We start from the raw sequence: 16,725 nt of genomic DNA, 5'->3' as shown, positions 1-16,725 counted from the left end.
TGTTTCACTTTCTTTCTTTGACTTATTGCTTAGAAAACCAACAAAATGAGCCACATAAAACCGGTTTAGTGTTTGCGATACCCCAAATCAGATACATCCACAAAATATTAAGAAGGAGCAGTGACATCAGCATCCTTTTGAAGCTATTGCTAACTTGGAGTGGGTAATGAAGGCAAAAAAGGATTTTATAGTTCATAAAAATCTACTTTTAAACAGGCAACTTCTAAGCTTAAAAAGATCCCAATTAGCATGTAACATGAATGTTTACATTGTGTTAATTCTTGGAGTTGGCTAGATTCTAGTAGGTCCATCTCATAAGATAGTATATGCTCATGTATACCAATTAATTTCAGTTTGGTCATGATGAAAATCCTTCATATTTATCCCAAGGGCATTGATTTTAACATATGTTAAAATGGATAGTAAGTACAAGAAAAGTGGAAATATAAAATAATTAAAACACAAAATGGAGTATCACACCTCTCCCTCTCCATGTGCATGAGAACAAGGAGAAAAAACGATTTAAATTTAGCCTGGTGTGAAATTTCAAGAATGACAAGTTATATGAATTTAGAGAAGATTTTGGAAACTATATTAAAGGCTCAGTTCCCTTATTAGTAATAAAAGATTTAATCAAGTTTCTCAACACTTTCTTTGCCATTTCCTTGTATTCATATCTTTGGTTTGAAAAAAAAAAAACATGCTTGTACTCCCAAGTGTCAAAGAAGAAGATTATTTATAAAAGGACATTAAGTGTTCATTTAGTATGTTCAAGCAAATTTATGCAGCTACATAATTTTGTGCTTATGCCTACGTACAATTGTTTTAGAGATACACAAAGAAAGGTAAATGTAGTTAGAACGCAAAGTATATAAAAGAAATATATATTAATTGTAAACATTTACATAGCACTTATAACTTAGTAGGCACTGTTCTAAGTTCTTTATGTATGCTTATTTACTCCTTATAAAAGTCTTCCTGATAGGGGTCATTATTATTTTCACTTTATAAAAGGGTCAATACCTCAGCATAGAGAGGTTAAGTTTCTTGCCCAAGGTCTCACAGATAATCAGTGTAGAGCTGAAATTGAGATGGTTATTATCCCCACCCACCTCTTACATAGATTGGACAATATCAGGAATGAAGAGGTCAAGTTATTTGTCCAAGACTGTACAGCTAGTAAGCGGTAGAGCTGGGATTTAGAGAATCTGGTTGCAAAGTCCATGGTCCTGATCATGATGCTATGCTGCCTCTCTCTAACTGTAGGCAGGTTATATTTATAATATGTATTGGCTAGTAAACTTATAGAAAGGGGGAAAATTTTGAATCTTAAACTTAATTTCTATAATTCTAGAAAAGGAAGATGGGAAAGGAAAGAGAAAGGAAGAAAGCATAAAATTCATAAAAGCCAAAGTATAAACATGAAGCAGAATGTGGCAGGTGATGAGAAAAGAAAAAAAAAAATACACATAGGTTTTCACCGAGCCACTAAGTAACCACTGAGCCATCTGATTTGTTGGCTGTATGGTTCTATCAGGTCAAAGACGAAAAATGACAAAAGGAAATACTAATTTTTCTTAGGCTTGAATTATTGAGATGAATATTCTGTGTCAAAATACTCAGTACTTGGAAAAAGTCAGCTTTTTTGGTAGACATCTCTTTTCCCCCCATCTGGGAGTAAATTTTAAGACATATTATTGAAATTAACTTAAAAAAATCCCATTGTTTGGTAGTAGATTTTTTGGGTCTGTATATGGTCTCTACCATCTTTTTGGTAAACTTGACAAAAATATTTAATGAGTTTATTTTGACTTTTTAAATGATGTTCTTTAAAATTATATATGGCTGCATGGAGCTATATAGCTGGTCCTATTTTATTTTAAATTGATTGAGCTAGAAACTTCAGTGACATTATTCTCTAAGCATTACTGTAGAAAATTTAGAATTCTAGGCCTCACTGACCTTCTACATACTCTGAAATACTTTACCTGTTCATATCATCAAGATGTTCAGCAGCAAAATAAAAGCTTTTGATTTTAGGATGACAGGCTTTGAATGCACTGCAAAAGGAAACAAAGTACATTTATTACAGATTGGGAACTAAGTTTGAACCAAATAATTTTGATGTACAAAATTGCCGCAACATCTAACCCGAGTTCACATATATAATAATGCTTCTATCATCATGACAGAAATCAGTAAAAAGTTCAATTTTCTGTCCACAAAACTACTTTCTTATTACCTCAATGTGAAAGCATAAAATGAACAACCTATAATTTAAAATCTGGAAATAAAAAAAAAAAACCTTATCTTTTCCTCTTCCCAAATAAAATCAACTTACTATTTTTTGCGGCATTCACTGGCTCTATCAATTTTAAATTCGGGCAGACTGATGAATCCTTCTGCTTTTTCATCCTAAAGAGGGAACATTCTTGATTAGGTTATTATATACAAAGGTATGAAAGTAATGATACTCTATGGCTTAGATATCTGTACTAATAAATATGTTCCTTTAATTCCTTAAATTTGACATTTTAGAGAACAGAAGTCCATGCTTACCTACTGTATTCCATAAATTGAAGATATATTTTCAACACTTAGAATACTACTAAAATATGTATAGAACTTTTAAAAAGTGTTTTTCATATTAAAGTGAGAATAGAAAATTCTTTAATTCTCAAAGTGGAATGTGTTTTATAACTAATTTTCTGGTCAGAATATATATACACTTCTATAATCTATAAAATAAATGTAGTCCACTTTTGTAATTCACAATTTTCTATTTTTCTTAATGTTCAGATGTAAAATATAGCAACGTTTACTGATTCAATTTCCCTCCAACAAATCTCTTATCAAACCTGATTTTCTCTTATCATACAACAATTATCTTTTATTTAATTATTTTTAACTTCCATTTTAGGTTAAAGGTACATGTGAAGGTTTGTTATACAGGTAAATGTGTGTCACAGGGGTGTGTTGTACAGATTATTTCATCACCAAGGTACTAATCCTAGTACCCAACATTAATTTTTTTTCTGCTCCTTTCCCTCCTCCCACCAACCCCTCTCAAGCAGACCCCAGTGTCTGTTGTTCCTTTCTTTGTGTACATGAGTTCTCATCATTCAGCTCTCACATGTAAGTGAGAACATGAGGTATTTGGTTTTCTGTTCCTGCGTTTATTTGCAAAGGATAATAGCTTCCAGCTCCATCCACGTTCCTGCAAAAGACATAATCTCATTCTTTTATGTCTGCATAGTATTCCATGGTGTATATGTACCACAATTTCTTTATCCAATCTGTCACTGATAAGCATTTAGGTCAATTCATGCCTTTGCTATCACGAATAGTGCTGCAATGAACATTCACGTGTTTGTGTCTTTATGGTAGAAAGATTTATATTCCTCTGGGTATATACCCAGCAATGGGACTGCTAGATTGAATAGTAGTTCTGCTTTTAGCTCTTTGAGGAATCACTACACTGCTTTCCACAATGGCTGAACTAATTTATACTCCCACCAACAGTGTATAAGTGTTCCTGTTTTCTCTGCAAGCTCGTCAGCATCTTATAACAATTATTTTGTGTATTCAAGAGTTTACAAATGAAATAGGTCAATTTGATTTTCAAATATCTGGCTTGGGGTATGTGCTATATATATAAAGGTCATTTTTCACCTGAAAAATCGAATGAAATCTATAAAACATTCCTCTCTCTGATGCTGGATGGAAAAACAAGATAGAAGAATTATCCAGAATATTATGTTAGATACAAGTTATCCCAACTAAGCTAAAACTATCTTTTGCTAAATAGTTTATCATTGTATCCCTTCTCCTGCTCATGATCAAGCTCCTCAGAGTTTTACTATCTCTAACCTTTATTTGATCTGTGCTATATCCATAGCTCCTTACATATCAAGTTCAAGTGAGATTACACTCCCATCCACTATCACAGAGAAAAAAAAAAAGAGATTCAATTCTTTTAGAGTGTATGTTCGCTTTCATTGCTAAGCTTCTAAGCAAAATAAAAATCTGACGCTACTGATAGTGACTGAATGTGTGTTATGAAAAAGAGCAGTATTAAACTTTTTCAATATTTGAAAATTTTTTCTTCCAATCTTAAGGACAATATTTTTAAATCCTTTTCCCAACTTTAATTTCTATGTTACATTATGCTTGACATCCATAATGTAAACATTTAAAAATTTGAACAATTTAAAATATTTTGAGGTAGTTACTATCTCCCCATAATGATGTAATGAGGGATTTTTATATTTCTCCTAAAAATATAATCACATTAAAGGTACTTCTTGCAATGTGTACTGTAGAATTCCTCATTCATCTCTCACAAGGCTAACAGTAACAATAAGTTGCTGACTGAAACTTAGTTCAACAAAAAGGGGCCATAGTTTTTCATCATTTAAACTCTGAAAGATAGGATATAATCTAGTATATAGCAGACAAATCTGCAAGCGACCTTACAATAAAGAGAAACATAGGATACTATATGTTGCTAATACTTGATTGGCATATAAAAAATATTTAATATATATCTGTTAAATGAAAATGTAGGTAAAATTATGGTTTGTTTTCTACATCTAAAATAAGACACTCAGCAAAGCAGAGTATATTTTAGGTAATTGTGTGATTTGCCACAAAAAATGTCAACAGTACAAAAAACAACCAACTATTTTGATATAGGTGACAAAGACATTTACATTAAATAGAAAAATATTAACTCAAGATTTTACAAATAAAATGAGAGGTTCCTTTGAAAAATGTTACTAAGAGCACACATATTTTTTTGAGACAGGGTCTTGCTCTGTTGCCCAGGCTAGAGTGCAGTGATGCAATCACAGCTCACTGCAGCCCCAACCTCCCTGGCTCAAGCAATCCTCCTGTCTCAGCCTCTCAAGTAGCTGGGACTACAGGTGTGCACCACAACCCTTGGCTAATTTTTAAATTTTCTGGAGAGACAGGGTCTCATTATGTTACCCAGGCTGGTCTCAAGATCGTGAGCTCAAATGATCCTTCTGCCTCAACCTTCCAAAATGCTGGTATTATAGGTATGAGCCACTGGGCCTGGCCTACCATATGTTTATTGAACACTTAGTATGTGTCAGGCATCGATTCACTTCATCCATTCGATAGCCCAGTGATAAGCATTATTATTGCTCCCATTTTGCAGATGAAGAAACTAAGGCACAGCAACTCAGGTGGTGTGATTTCTAAGTCTACTCTTAAACATAACAACATTACATTTTACACCTGTCTAGGGAACATTAAATTATCTAGATATTATATGTTATAATCACAGGCATAATAATGTTGTTAAGTTATATTTCAACAATACTCAACTACAAATTGATGAATGTCTTAACATAATAGTATTGAACTATTCACCCAGCATACTACATTAAACCAGGTACATTTTAAATAAAATAACAGCAGAAATCATTGTTTTAAAAAACTAATAAACTAGTAGGTGGCTATAGCAAAGGATTAAAGGCAGATGCAGAGTAAAGGGAATATCAACAAATGCTTTGGCATATCTGTCAAGATATGTGATAAGTTTTGACATGACTACTCTGGATATATAAATCTGTTATACTAAAACCCCCCAGAAAATCATAAGAATAATTTAAGTGTACTGTATCTCTATATCTATATACCCTCATTGGGCCAAGTGAAATGAATACTTGCAGATTTTCAAAACTAGTCTACTAGATCATTTTAAAAGAAAAAAGGAAATAAATTCAGGATATTAATTTACTTAAATTAATAAAGGGTTTCTCCTCTTCCCCTTAAAAAAAAAAACAGAAAAATGTGTCAAACTTTGAACAAAAGGAAGGCATTAAAATTTGTTAAATATCTACATATAATCCTTTTAGTTAAGCTACTGCTTAGATTAGCTTAACATTTTTATTTAGATATATAGAATTTTACTACACTTTATCTGTGTTTCAGATATGTTGCTACATTAAAATAATTGAGACATCTATCTTTCTAGAACCCCAACATGCAATCATTTTAAGAGAGTGGATTGAAAAATAACTAGCCTAAGTCTACTGAATTGGTCTTAAGGTGACTATATGATTTAAAACACAAGTCTCAAAATGGTGGTTCTTTTGATTAAAGATAGAGAATGGATGAGACAACAAAATGTGCTTTACCTTACCTCCTCATTAATATACCAATACAGGGATGCATCCTTTAGGACAAACCAATATTTCTTCCATTTCTGTGAAAAATAACTCTTCGCATCTTTCTTTTTCCAAAGCCAGCCTTCACAATCACCACGACCAAGATCTTTGCAAGAAATTCGTCTTTTGCTCTTGCCTGCTATAGGACCTAAAGGGTGGAAATGCTCTTTCAATTTTGTAAAAGGTACGAAAGTAAAGGATTAGTCTACAGATACCAAAAAGAAGTATGAGTAATTCACAATCTTAAAAATTATTTTTATATTGTATTAGACTAGAAAAATAGAAAAATCTTTAATATTTTTCCCTCACATAAATGACACTTATCTTAATCAGAAGTATGTAACCCCAGTCTCAAAACTTACTGAGTTATTTTTTTTGTAAAAGGTACCTTGTATTATAATGGAACTGCAGAAGCTGGCAGCTTTTGCACTAGGGGATTGTGCTCTTCTAATCCACACTGGGCTCAGGAAAGAGGGCATGGATAAAGTGTGCTGGTGATTATCAAAGAGCAAAATTAGCAGGTAAAAGGTTTCATTCCTTTTCTTACCTTTGTTTTTCTTCTTTGATTTGTGCTGCAGTGAGGACTGCTGAAATGTCTGAAATCAAAGATAAAAAGAATGTTACTATCTGTTACTCAGGGTGTGATCCAGAGGACCGGCATGCTACACGGAACTCTCAAGAGCCAAATGATGACTCTAAACCCTGTTAGAGGAAGTACTTTCCCCCCTAAAGCCTCGAAACAAATTCATATACATCATGTCACTTAACTTTCTAATCTCCTGTGAAGCAGGAAAGGATATTATCTTTACCTGTATTTTGTAGGCAGAGAAATCAGGGCGCAAAGTATTTGGTAAAACTAAAGGCTTTTACATACACACTACTTTGTACCTTTTTTAGGGGTATATTGTACTTTGTCAGACAATATCTCATTTGATTCTCCCAAAATCTAATGAAGTAAGCAGGCAAATACGACTTGTTCACATGAAGTTCGTTTTATTACATAAGCCACCATCACCTACTGATCTCCTACTTCCTTAGTCCCTAAATATTTCAGTACTTAGAACAATATTTTCTTCTCATGCCTATTCCTGTCACTATTATTGGTGACTAATCTTTATGTAGACGATGTCAGTACCCTGGTTCCTCAGTTCCAATGGCCTTTACCTCCCAACTCCTCAGCTACTCACCCCCATGATCATATGTTTAATATCTTAAGCACATACCAGCCACTGTATCTAATATACATGGCTTACATAGTCTAATAACCTCATGTTATCACTTAAAAAAAAACTTTGAGGCATCCAGTTCATTGACCTTACTACCGTCTTGTGCCTGTATTTCTTTCTTTCCTCTTAGTTTCCATGGGATACCATCATAATCATTCCGTTGACCATGCTCTCTGCATCATACTTGCTGAGCTAAACATCCATTGCAGTTAAACCTATCTGTCTGTTCACTCCATGCTAAGTACCTGGACAGCTTGATATGTCTAGAGGAAAACCCACAACTATACTGATCAGTCTAACTTTCAATTAATGGCTATACATCACTGGCTCCAGTTAGTCTACTAAGCCAGACTGTGCACTGGTATAACAAGATTAATTACATTCGTATGATTAGCTAGCTAAGAGTGAACAAAGATAGCATGTGTGCTTTTAATTCACAGATATTCCTTCAAAATGAAATTCAGGTTAGAGATTCTTCTTTTTCTTTATGGAGATATATCTATAAGAGGCAACTGGATTTTTTAATTTAAAATTTGCTTTTTTTTTTTAACAATAAATTCATGTTTTGTGATACTTTATTATTTAATATCATTGCTAATTAAATAACATTCTACTTAGATAATTTTCATTCTGTATATTATTTATACAAGTCTAATGAACATAATATTACAGATGAGTATCAGTCCTAAAGATAAGGGTCAGATAATTTACTAACATACAAAGTTTTCCAGAAATAATCACCCAAGTGTTAAACCAATATAAATATGTATGTATGTGGTATATGTGTATGTGTTTATGTATGTGTATACATACACACATATATATAAAACTTTGCAGCACCCATGGTTACAGAAATTCACCATGAAATTTTGAGAGAAAGCATAAAAGACAAAACCCATTATGCTGTGTTGATTTTCTTCAATGCACTTTACTTCAAAATAATAACTCAAATAATAATTCAGGCTAGTGTGCTTAAGTATAGTTAATTTACAGATAGTTATTTTCCCTAAATTGTTTCATGGCAAAATTATGGATTGGGTTTTTTTTTTCTTTTGTATTTCTGCAAGTAATCATTATAGTTTTACAGCTCATTATTTTGAAAAATGACAAAGATGGAGGTGGTTTGTTTTTAGAAAGCTACATAGATAACAGACAGCTTGAAATAATTGCGATATATAATGTACCTCCTATGCTTTTTGCATGCTATTCCTTAGAACCTGAACATTTACTCTAAAAATCTACACCAAACATATTTTATACTCTTCAGGTTTTCTTTTTAACAAGATTATCTTTTCTTTTCCTATAAATATATTTACATAAAGATCATGATTGCAGAGTATAATCAGTCTACTGAAAACCTGAGAACTCCTAGACATTAAATACAGATTTATCCATCATTCAAAGAAGCAAAGCCTTAGATGTCTTTTGTAAATATTATAAATATTAAAATAAAGTTCTCTTAAGAGAGATTTTATTATTTTTCCAAGTGACTTGGCATTTTTTAAAATGAAAAAGTTAACTGCATTATATGCTTTTGGAAGTAATTGGAAAATCTATTAAAACTATACAGTTAGGTCTTTGTGCAGAAAAGAGCTAACACAGCAGGCCTGAGGTTGCCATCTTAGAAAGGCCTACTTGCAGTATTTGCCTTTGGTTGGCATCTAGGAACTTGGCTGGTAAACAATTCCCTATACTGATAAGAAGCTTCCCTAAATGATAAGATTCATTTGCCCACATGGGGCACTAAATAGACACTTGCCTTCTGGGAGTCTGGAATTTTGGTATTTGCTAGGCAGAGGATGTCTAAATGCCCAATTCAATATCCTTGGGTACTGAGTCTCTAATGGATATCCCTGGACAGAAACACAGCACATGTGTGATTGCATTTTAGCTACTGGGAGGAGAGTATGCTCTGTGTGACCTATCTTGGGAGGTAGAGAGCAGAGGAAACCTACAGACAGCTTTCTCCAGATTCCATAGGTGTCTTTTTTCCTTACTGATCTGTCTGTATGTTCCTGCTGTTTCACTGTCATAAATCTTAGCTGTGAGTTCAACTGTATGTTGAGTCCTATGAGTTCTTCTAGCAAATCACTGAACACGTGGGTGGTCTTGGGGACCTCCAAAACAGCCTCACATTCAAAAAGATCCCTTACAAACTTATATTAGTAACTGTTCATTATTCATAAATAATGGATATAAATAATCTCCTGAAAATGTTTTCCCTATGTCATCAGCTACAGTGTTATTAAGCACCTCTGAGGTGCAAATTTATCATCCTGTATTGTCTTTTCTAGAACTCATGGAATTATTATCAGTGACAGAAATTTAATTGGTACATTTTTTTCCAGTTTTTAAGATGATGCAAATTTAATAAGAGCAAGACATTAAAAATAGACACGACTGTAATTCATAACACAACTGATTATGTAAGGTACTACAACAACTAAAAATGAAAGAGGTCTAGAATCCTTGCATTCAGGATAAGTGTATTTCTCATGAGGTATTCATAACATATCTAATTTATGTATATTTCATAATAGCTTCAGATCACCCCTCTTCCAAGTTTATGCTCAAGTAGGTATATTCTTTAGAAGTTCTTTCATAGCAGTCTGTGAGTGGCAAACTCTTCCAGTTTTAGTGTTTGAAAATCCTTCCTTTTGAATAATAGCTTGGCTGGGTATAGAATTCTGAGTTGAAAATAACTTCCCTCAGCAACTTGAATATACTACTTTATTTTCTTTGGGCATCTATTTTTTTCTCTTAAGCCATCTGTAGCCACACAGTCATTTGCTTGTTGTAATCTGTCTTTATTCTCTCTGTAGCTTTTAAAACATTTTTCTCTTTATCCCTAATATTCTGCAGTTCCACTACTATGTGTCTCAGTTATCATTTATCTAATTCAATCATATTTGGCATTTTTTGTGAGTCGATTTTTATTGAAAGTATTATTTAATTCTGAAAATCCCTTCAAATGGTCTTCTTTACTAGCCCCTTTTTAAACTCTAGACATATGTTGGTACCTCTCAATTTACCTTCCATGTGTCTTTCATATTTTGTATCCTTTCATATTTCTGCAATGCCTTTTAGGGGAATTCATTTTACTGTCTTCCAATTTCTTAATTCTTTCTCTGATTGTATCTAATCTAAAGTTTATCTTATCTGTAGAGAGTTTATTGCATATATTTTACATTTTCAGGATATCTAATTGGTAGTGGCTCTTTTGAATATCTATTGTTTTAAACTTCCTGTTTTTTTTCCCAAAATTTATTTTAAGGGCTTTTGTGACTTTCTTATAATTTGCATTTAGCAACAAAAGAATCACTTCATTGTTTAGTTTATTGCCATTTTTAAAAAGTATTAATTTTCTTTAGATGCTTTGGAATTTTATTTTGAGTGGAAGATTCTTCTTGGAGGGATATTTCTTTTTGAACTCATCCCTTTTGTCTAAGTGTTTGGCTGTCTCTGCCTCCATTCCTTGGGACGCTAACCAGGCCTTTTAGTGGTGGCAATGGGTTGCAGTCCCATCCTTGAAATCCAAGTGGGAGAGGCTCTGCTTGCCTTTCCAGTTGGTTACACCTGGTGAGTCAATTTTTAGATACCTGACATAGCTGAGATCCACTGGTTCTCTGATTCTCATTAGAGAAGACTCTCAGGCATCTCTACCTTTTTCTGGACTCAGTGCCTAAGATATGTGGCTTTAGTTCCCAATTATCACTAAGCATTTTTGTTCCTTCTGGTACCTGAAGGTTAGATTTGACCATGACCATATGTTTTATTTCATTTTATTGCTGTGTGTTTAGGGTAGGGTGAGTGCAAGGGTATATGTGAATTTAAAGCACAAGCTTGTAATGCTTATTTATTACCAGAAATGGATTTCTCTTGTTAGCATTTTTGAAGTCCAATTCTCTAAAAAACCCTAACTTCATTATTTTCTAAACCATCATTTATTAAAATCTTTCTAATGCCTCACTAGCACTTTCTGTTTATTATAGTGAGCAACTGGATGAAAGTTATTTGAACTCTCTAAGAATGTTCTATAAATTCTGATCTTTAGCAACTTAACAATTCATATCACTAGTCAGGACTTCTTGACTGAGCTAAAGCCTGCCTAACTGAGCAGATTTAATATGTACAAAATTGAGCTCATGATGCCTATCACCCATTGGCCAAATCTGCTCCTTTCCTACTCATCTATACCTTATTGAATAGTAATTACATTTTTTCCCCTCCCTAGTGGCTCAGGTACAAAATCTTGGAGTCAACTTTAACTCTTTTCTTTCTCTTATACCCCATAGTGAATCCATCAGCAGGTTTTGTCAGCTTTATCTTCCAATGTATTTATAATATGACTTTTTCTCACTAGCTCTACTATTACCACCCTGGTCTAGGCCACCACAATCTCTCACCTGGATTACTGAGATACCCTCACAGTTCTCCCTGCTTCTGCTCTTACCCTCTCTAATATAGGTAACATATTAGAATATATATATATATATATATATATATATATATATATATATGTGTGTATATGTGTGTGTGTGTGTGTGTGTGTGTGTGTGTGTATGTATCTATCTTGAGACGAGGTCTTGTGTCACCCAGGCTCAAGTGCAGTAGCTCGATCTTGGCTCACTGCAACCTCCGCCTCCTGGGCTCATGTGATCCTCCCACCTCGGCCTTCTGAGTAGCTGGGACTACAGGTACATACCACCATGCCCAGCTAATTTTTGTATTTTTAGTGGAGATGCGTTTTTGTCTTGTTGCCCCGACTGGTCTTGAAGTCCTGGGCTCAAGTGATCTGTTTGCCTCAACCTCCCATAGTGCTGGTATTACAGGTGTGAGCCACTGTGCCCAGGCCCCTCTAATTTTTAACAAAGAGCCAGAGTGATCTGGTTAAAATATGATTTAAATCATGTCACTTCTATATGCAAAACTCTTCAATGGTTTCTCATATCACTCTGAATAAATGCCTATATCCTTGCAATGACTTGAAGGCCCTATATGATCTAGTCCTCTGTTACCTTTGCCTACTGCTCTCCCCCTTGCTAATTTTGCTCCAGCTACAGTTGTTGTTCCTAGATCATGCCAAGTACAGTCCCATCTCGAGACCTTTACCCTTGTTGTTTCTTCTGTCTGAAATGTTTTTTGCCCAGATGTTGTCATGGCTCACTCCCTTACCTCCTTCATGTAATTACACAAAGGCTTTCTTTTTAGTAAATTCTTCCTAAGCTTCCCTATCCAAAACTGTTATCCCAATTGCCCTTAATACTTTGTTCTTTTTCCCAGCTTTTTTCCCCTCTGAGCATTTAGCATTATCTAAAGTACTTACATTTCTTGTTTATCACTTGGACTTCCTCCAAATATAAACTCCATTAAAAAGGGCAATTGTGCCTGTTTTATGTATTCTTTGTCCTCTGCCTAGATTAAGACTTAGCACAGTAGGCACTCAATAAATACTGGTTATGTGAATGGATGTTGAACAAACCATCACTAAAGAATACAGGTTGTAATCTTAATTAGCTGATTGTTCTAACTTGAAGAAGTCTATGAATCCATGTATAATACATTATTAAAAATTCTGTTCTTTAATAGGACATTCCTTTTGGTAGATAAGAAAAATTTCCTTTTATCTAATCTGCTTTAGCACTACTTGCACTGAAATTGTCTTAGTGCATTTAACAGTTTAAATTTAAATTCACAATATGCCTGGCAAAAGTACATTAAATCTGTGTCAAAAGATATTTATGCTAATAATTATATGAATTATGAATGAATGTGTTGAAATCATAATTCTTTCCATAAAAATAGAATGTGCTAAAATAAAAGGCCATTATGAAAGTATTTTTGATCTTCTTAACCATGGCGATACATGCAACAGCATTCTGTTTGGCTATAAAAGATCCTTTTTTTCAGACATTTGCCTGAAAAGACCATTTGTCTTTCATTCTGTCCACAGATGTTCTGTTCAAACTCCATTCCCTACTCCTTTGGATGGAGAAGTGTTGGGGGAGGGTAATTTGGGTCATTCTTATCCTCAAATTATCAGAAGAACTTATTTTAATTGTGAAAAAAATGAGTTTCTGTGTTACATTTTGAAAGCTCAGCTACTATTAAATTCTTCTCAAGTTGCAAATTGACACCCTTATGGAAAAATTTGCAATCAAAATACTCTGTTGTTGCAATAACAGCGATTTCCTCTTACTGTAATTTTCTGCAGACTTCGAAGACTTCTTTAGTGACTAGTCAAATCAATAGCTTATTTAGTATATGTAAGAAAAGAAGGTGCTTAACAATTTGAAACACTTGGGATAGATGATAGCTGCTTCCACATATTTAATTTATTTAAATAAACAAGTAAAATTTTTTGAGATTTTAAATATTTTACAAAAAATGTTTTCTCTTAACTCTCTAATTATTGTATGTAGGAAGAAAAATGTAAATATATGGAAGTGGGGTAAGATGCCAATATAACTAAATATTAAGTCAAAAATTTTCCATTTATAAGAAATAACAGCATAGAACTTAATGTCTGCTGTTGGTGGTGGCCTTGCTCATTCTGGTGCATGAAAGAAAACTTGGAGTCAAGCAGGGTGGAGAATGTGGCACTGCACACACAGTATGTCTTTCATTAGAGTGGGATGAGGTAGCTCTGGATTCTGTCAGTCAAGTCGAGTTGATTTTTTTTGAACTTTGATTTTAGGGTCAGGGTACATGTATAACTGAAAATGGCTCCACACTTACTCAAAAATAAGCATGCTTTATAAACATATACTAGTAAATTAGCAGTCAATTAAGAACAAAAATACAGTAACTGGGAAGAATCTAGAGAAGGTCAGTCAAACTGGTTAGGTTGGGCAGAGTCACTGTTCCATCAAAAAGAATGTCACATGTATCACATTCTGAAGGAAGGAGGTAACTGGCTCTTATGCAGGATCTCATAAGGTGAGTCCTCCTGTTCCTGTACAGTGGTAAAGCAGGAAGAAGGGGAGTGATTACTTGGAGAATATTTAGGAAGGCTAACATTAGCCACTACCATTGGGAAATAAGAACTGCAATTCTGAGCTCAAAATAATCTTTTACTGAGAGCTTATTATGTGTCAGGCACAATACTAAGCACTTATAAGTGCTTATAAGTGATATAAATCATCAATTTTAATCCTTATAATATATCTATAAAGTGTTTATCATTAACCCCATTTTAAGGAAGAGAAAACTGAGACACAGAATGCATAAATAAGTTGCTCAGGATCTCATAGGTAGGGGTAGAGCCAAAATTCAAAGCAGGTCTGTCAACCCCAAAACCTATACTCCTAACTACATGCATTACTGCCTTCCAAGTAAGGATTCTGTAGTCATAGTAACAATTAAAGAGAGAGAAAAAGTGCTTCTGGAACTAAAACATCCATTTGTGAAAACCTCCCCATGACAGGTGATGCAAGTACACTGCTATGTGAGAAGAAAGGATTCTCCAAAACAGAAAGATATCAGTGAGAAAAACACTGTTATATCAATGGAGATAATTCAAACCAATAACATCTTGTCAATCTCTAATTTTCATGCTTTGTCACTTTTATTTTAATTAGCAAGTTATACTGCTCTGTGGGTTAGAAAAGATTTACAGGAGTTTTTGGGCAACCACTTATACTGTAATAATATCTGCATGAGAGGAAGGCTCATGTTAACATCTCAATTTTGCAAATAAGACAGAAATCAAGGTACAATAATATTATAAGGCCCAGCCCAAATAGACAGAGATGGGACTGCAATCATTATTTTAATACCAGCCTATTAACAGAACTCAGTTCAATTAGAAAACCCTGTGTCAATACTGATGAGAAAATCATGGATCCAGCCTGCCTTTTGACTAATTCTTTACTCGCTTGAGCCGATTCATTGTGTCACACCATTCTCCACCCAATACATTCCTGAATATGTGGAATGCTTTGAAATTACTTGGCTCACTTTCTGAAGGCATGGTTTTTACCTACTGCATTAGTTTCTATGAAGGAAGAAACCATTTATTTAGGTCACCACTCTGTACTCAGCTCCTAGCACAGGATGTGACATACAATTTTCTGTTGAAGGCATGAATTGAGTAGTTACTCACCACCTACGTGTGGGACACTGAGGTATGGGCTATGAGTCATGGCTTCTTATATGCAACCTGTCAGCACATTCTGTCCAGTTACCTTCAAAACACATCCAGAGTCCAACCCCTTCTCCCCACTTCCACTTTAGCACTCTCATCTCTCACTTGAATTGACCAGATTTTATCTTGTCTCCCTGTTTCCACACTTACCCTTGGCCCTTTCAGTCTAATTTCAACAAACCAGTTGGAGTGATACACTTAGAATGCTTATTTTTTAGCAAGAATGGAACACACATTACCAATGAAGCAACACCGTGGTAGGAATCAGGAGACCTGATTTCTAGTTTTCCATATTTCAGTTTATATTCCAGCTCTATTACTTTGATCAAGCTACTGAACTACTCTTGACCTCAATTTCCTCATCTGTAAGATCAGAGATTTGGACCACATGTTCTTAGTACAATTGTCTCATAGAACAATAACTTTCCATGGTTATAATTTAAAAATGAATGGAAAACCAGCTAATTATTACCAATGGAGACCTAATTATTGATGTTTTTGGAATTATTATATGTTTACCTGTAATCAGTGTCAGTCTTAATACTGAATGCTAGATTATTCATTGAAAAGCACTTAGTTTATGTTTGAATTCCACCATGTATGGAAAGAACTTATCACCAGCCAGTTTAGATACAGCTATTTTGGGGTACCTGACTGATATGTACAATTAACATAGATTTGCACTTGAGACACAGGCAGAAAATTCTAACAGATGAAAAGCAGAACTAGGGCAGCTCCTACTCCTGACACTTCTGTTTGACAGAAAACGTCGAAATCTAGGTGTCAGAGAAATCAGAGTAGGCTTGCCCGTCTTTTGTGACAAAGAAATTTTTATGACCAGAAAAATTGGAGAGAACCAGATTTGCTACCTGCAGGCTAGTGAATGACAAGGAAATAAACTATATGTAAAAGAAACAGAGAAATAAATAATATAGAAAGAATCACCTCTAATAGAGATGCATGAAACCTAAGAATCTCAAATGGAGTCACAATTATGGTATGATTGCTGATTCTGTCAGCAATGATGTGACTGAATCATATTTACTAAAAAACTTTTCTGGTGTGGACTTAATGGTTTTATTTGTAAAAGTAACTGAAATCAAACAGTTTTTTCTGTTTACTTTAACTCTATTTTTAGGTTGATTTCTCTGATACA

At 34.1% G+C, this 16,725-nt stretch overlaps 1 protein-coding gene across 4 annotated transcripts in view; it reads right to left on the bottom strand.

Annotated features, from left to right (window-relative positions):
• The window catches only part of CNKSR2 (connector enhancer of kinase suppressor of Ras 2), a 291,896-nt gene that overhangs the window by 59,887 nt on the left and 215,284 nt on the right, over positions 1-16,725 (bottom strand). For all 4 annotated transcript variants that reach the window (XM_017540689.2, XM_037742810.1, XM_037742811.1 and 1 more), the window contains 4 exons: positions 6,745-6,793; positions 6,173-6,345; positions 2,342-2,415; positions 1,989-2,060 (listed from right to left, as the gene is read on the bottom strand). In XM_017540689.2, the coding sequence (XP_017396178.1) occupies positions 1,989-2,060; positions 2,342-2,415; positions 6,173-6,345; positions 6,745-6,793 (368 nt within the window). The remainder of the gene's footprint in view (positions 1-1,988; positions 2,061-2,341; positions 2,416-6,172; positions 6,346-6,744; positions 6,794-16,725) is intronic.

The sequence above is a fragment of the Cebus imitator genome, unplaced genomic scaffold, assembly GCF_001604975.1.
Source record: "Cebus imitator isolate Cc_AM_T3 unplaced genomic scaffold, Cebus_imitator-1.0 Scaffold128, whole genome shotgun sequence".
Classification (NCBI taxonomy): domain Eukaryota; kingdom Metazoa; phylum Chordata; class Mammalia; order Primates; family Cebidae; genus Cebus; species Cebus imitator.
Note: the sequence above shows the minus strand (reverse complement) of the source record. Positions and strands in the feature narration are given on the sequence as shown.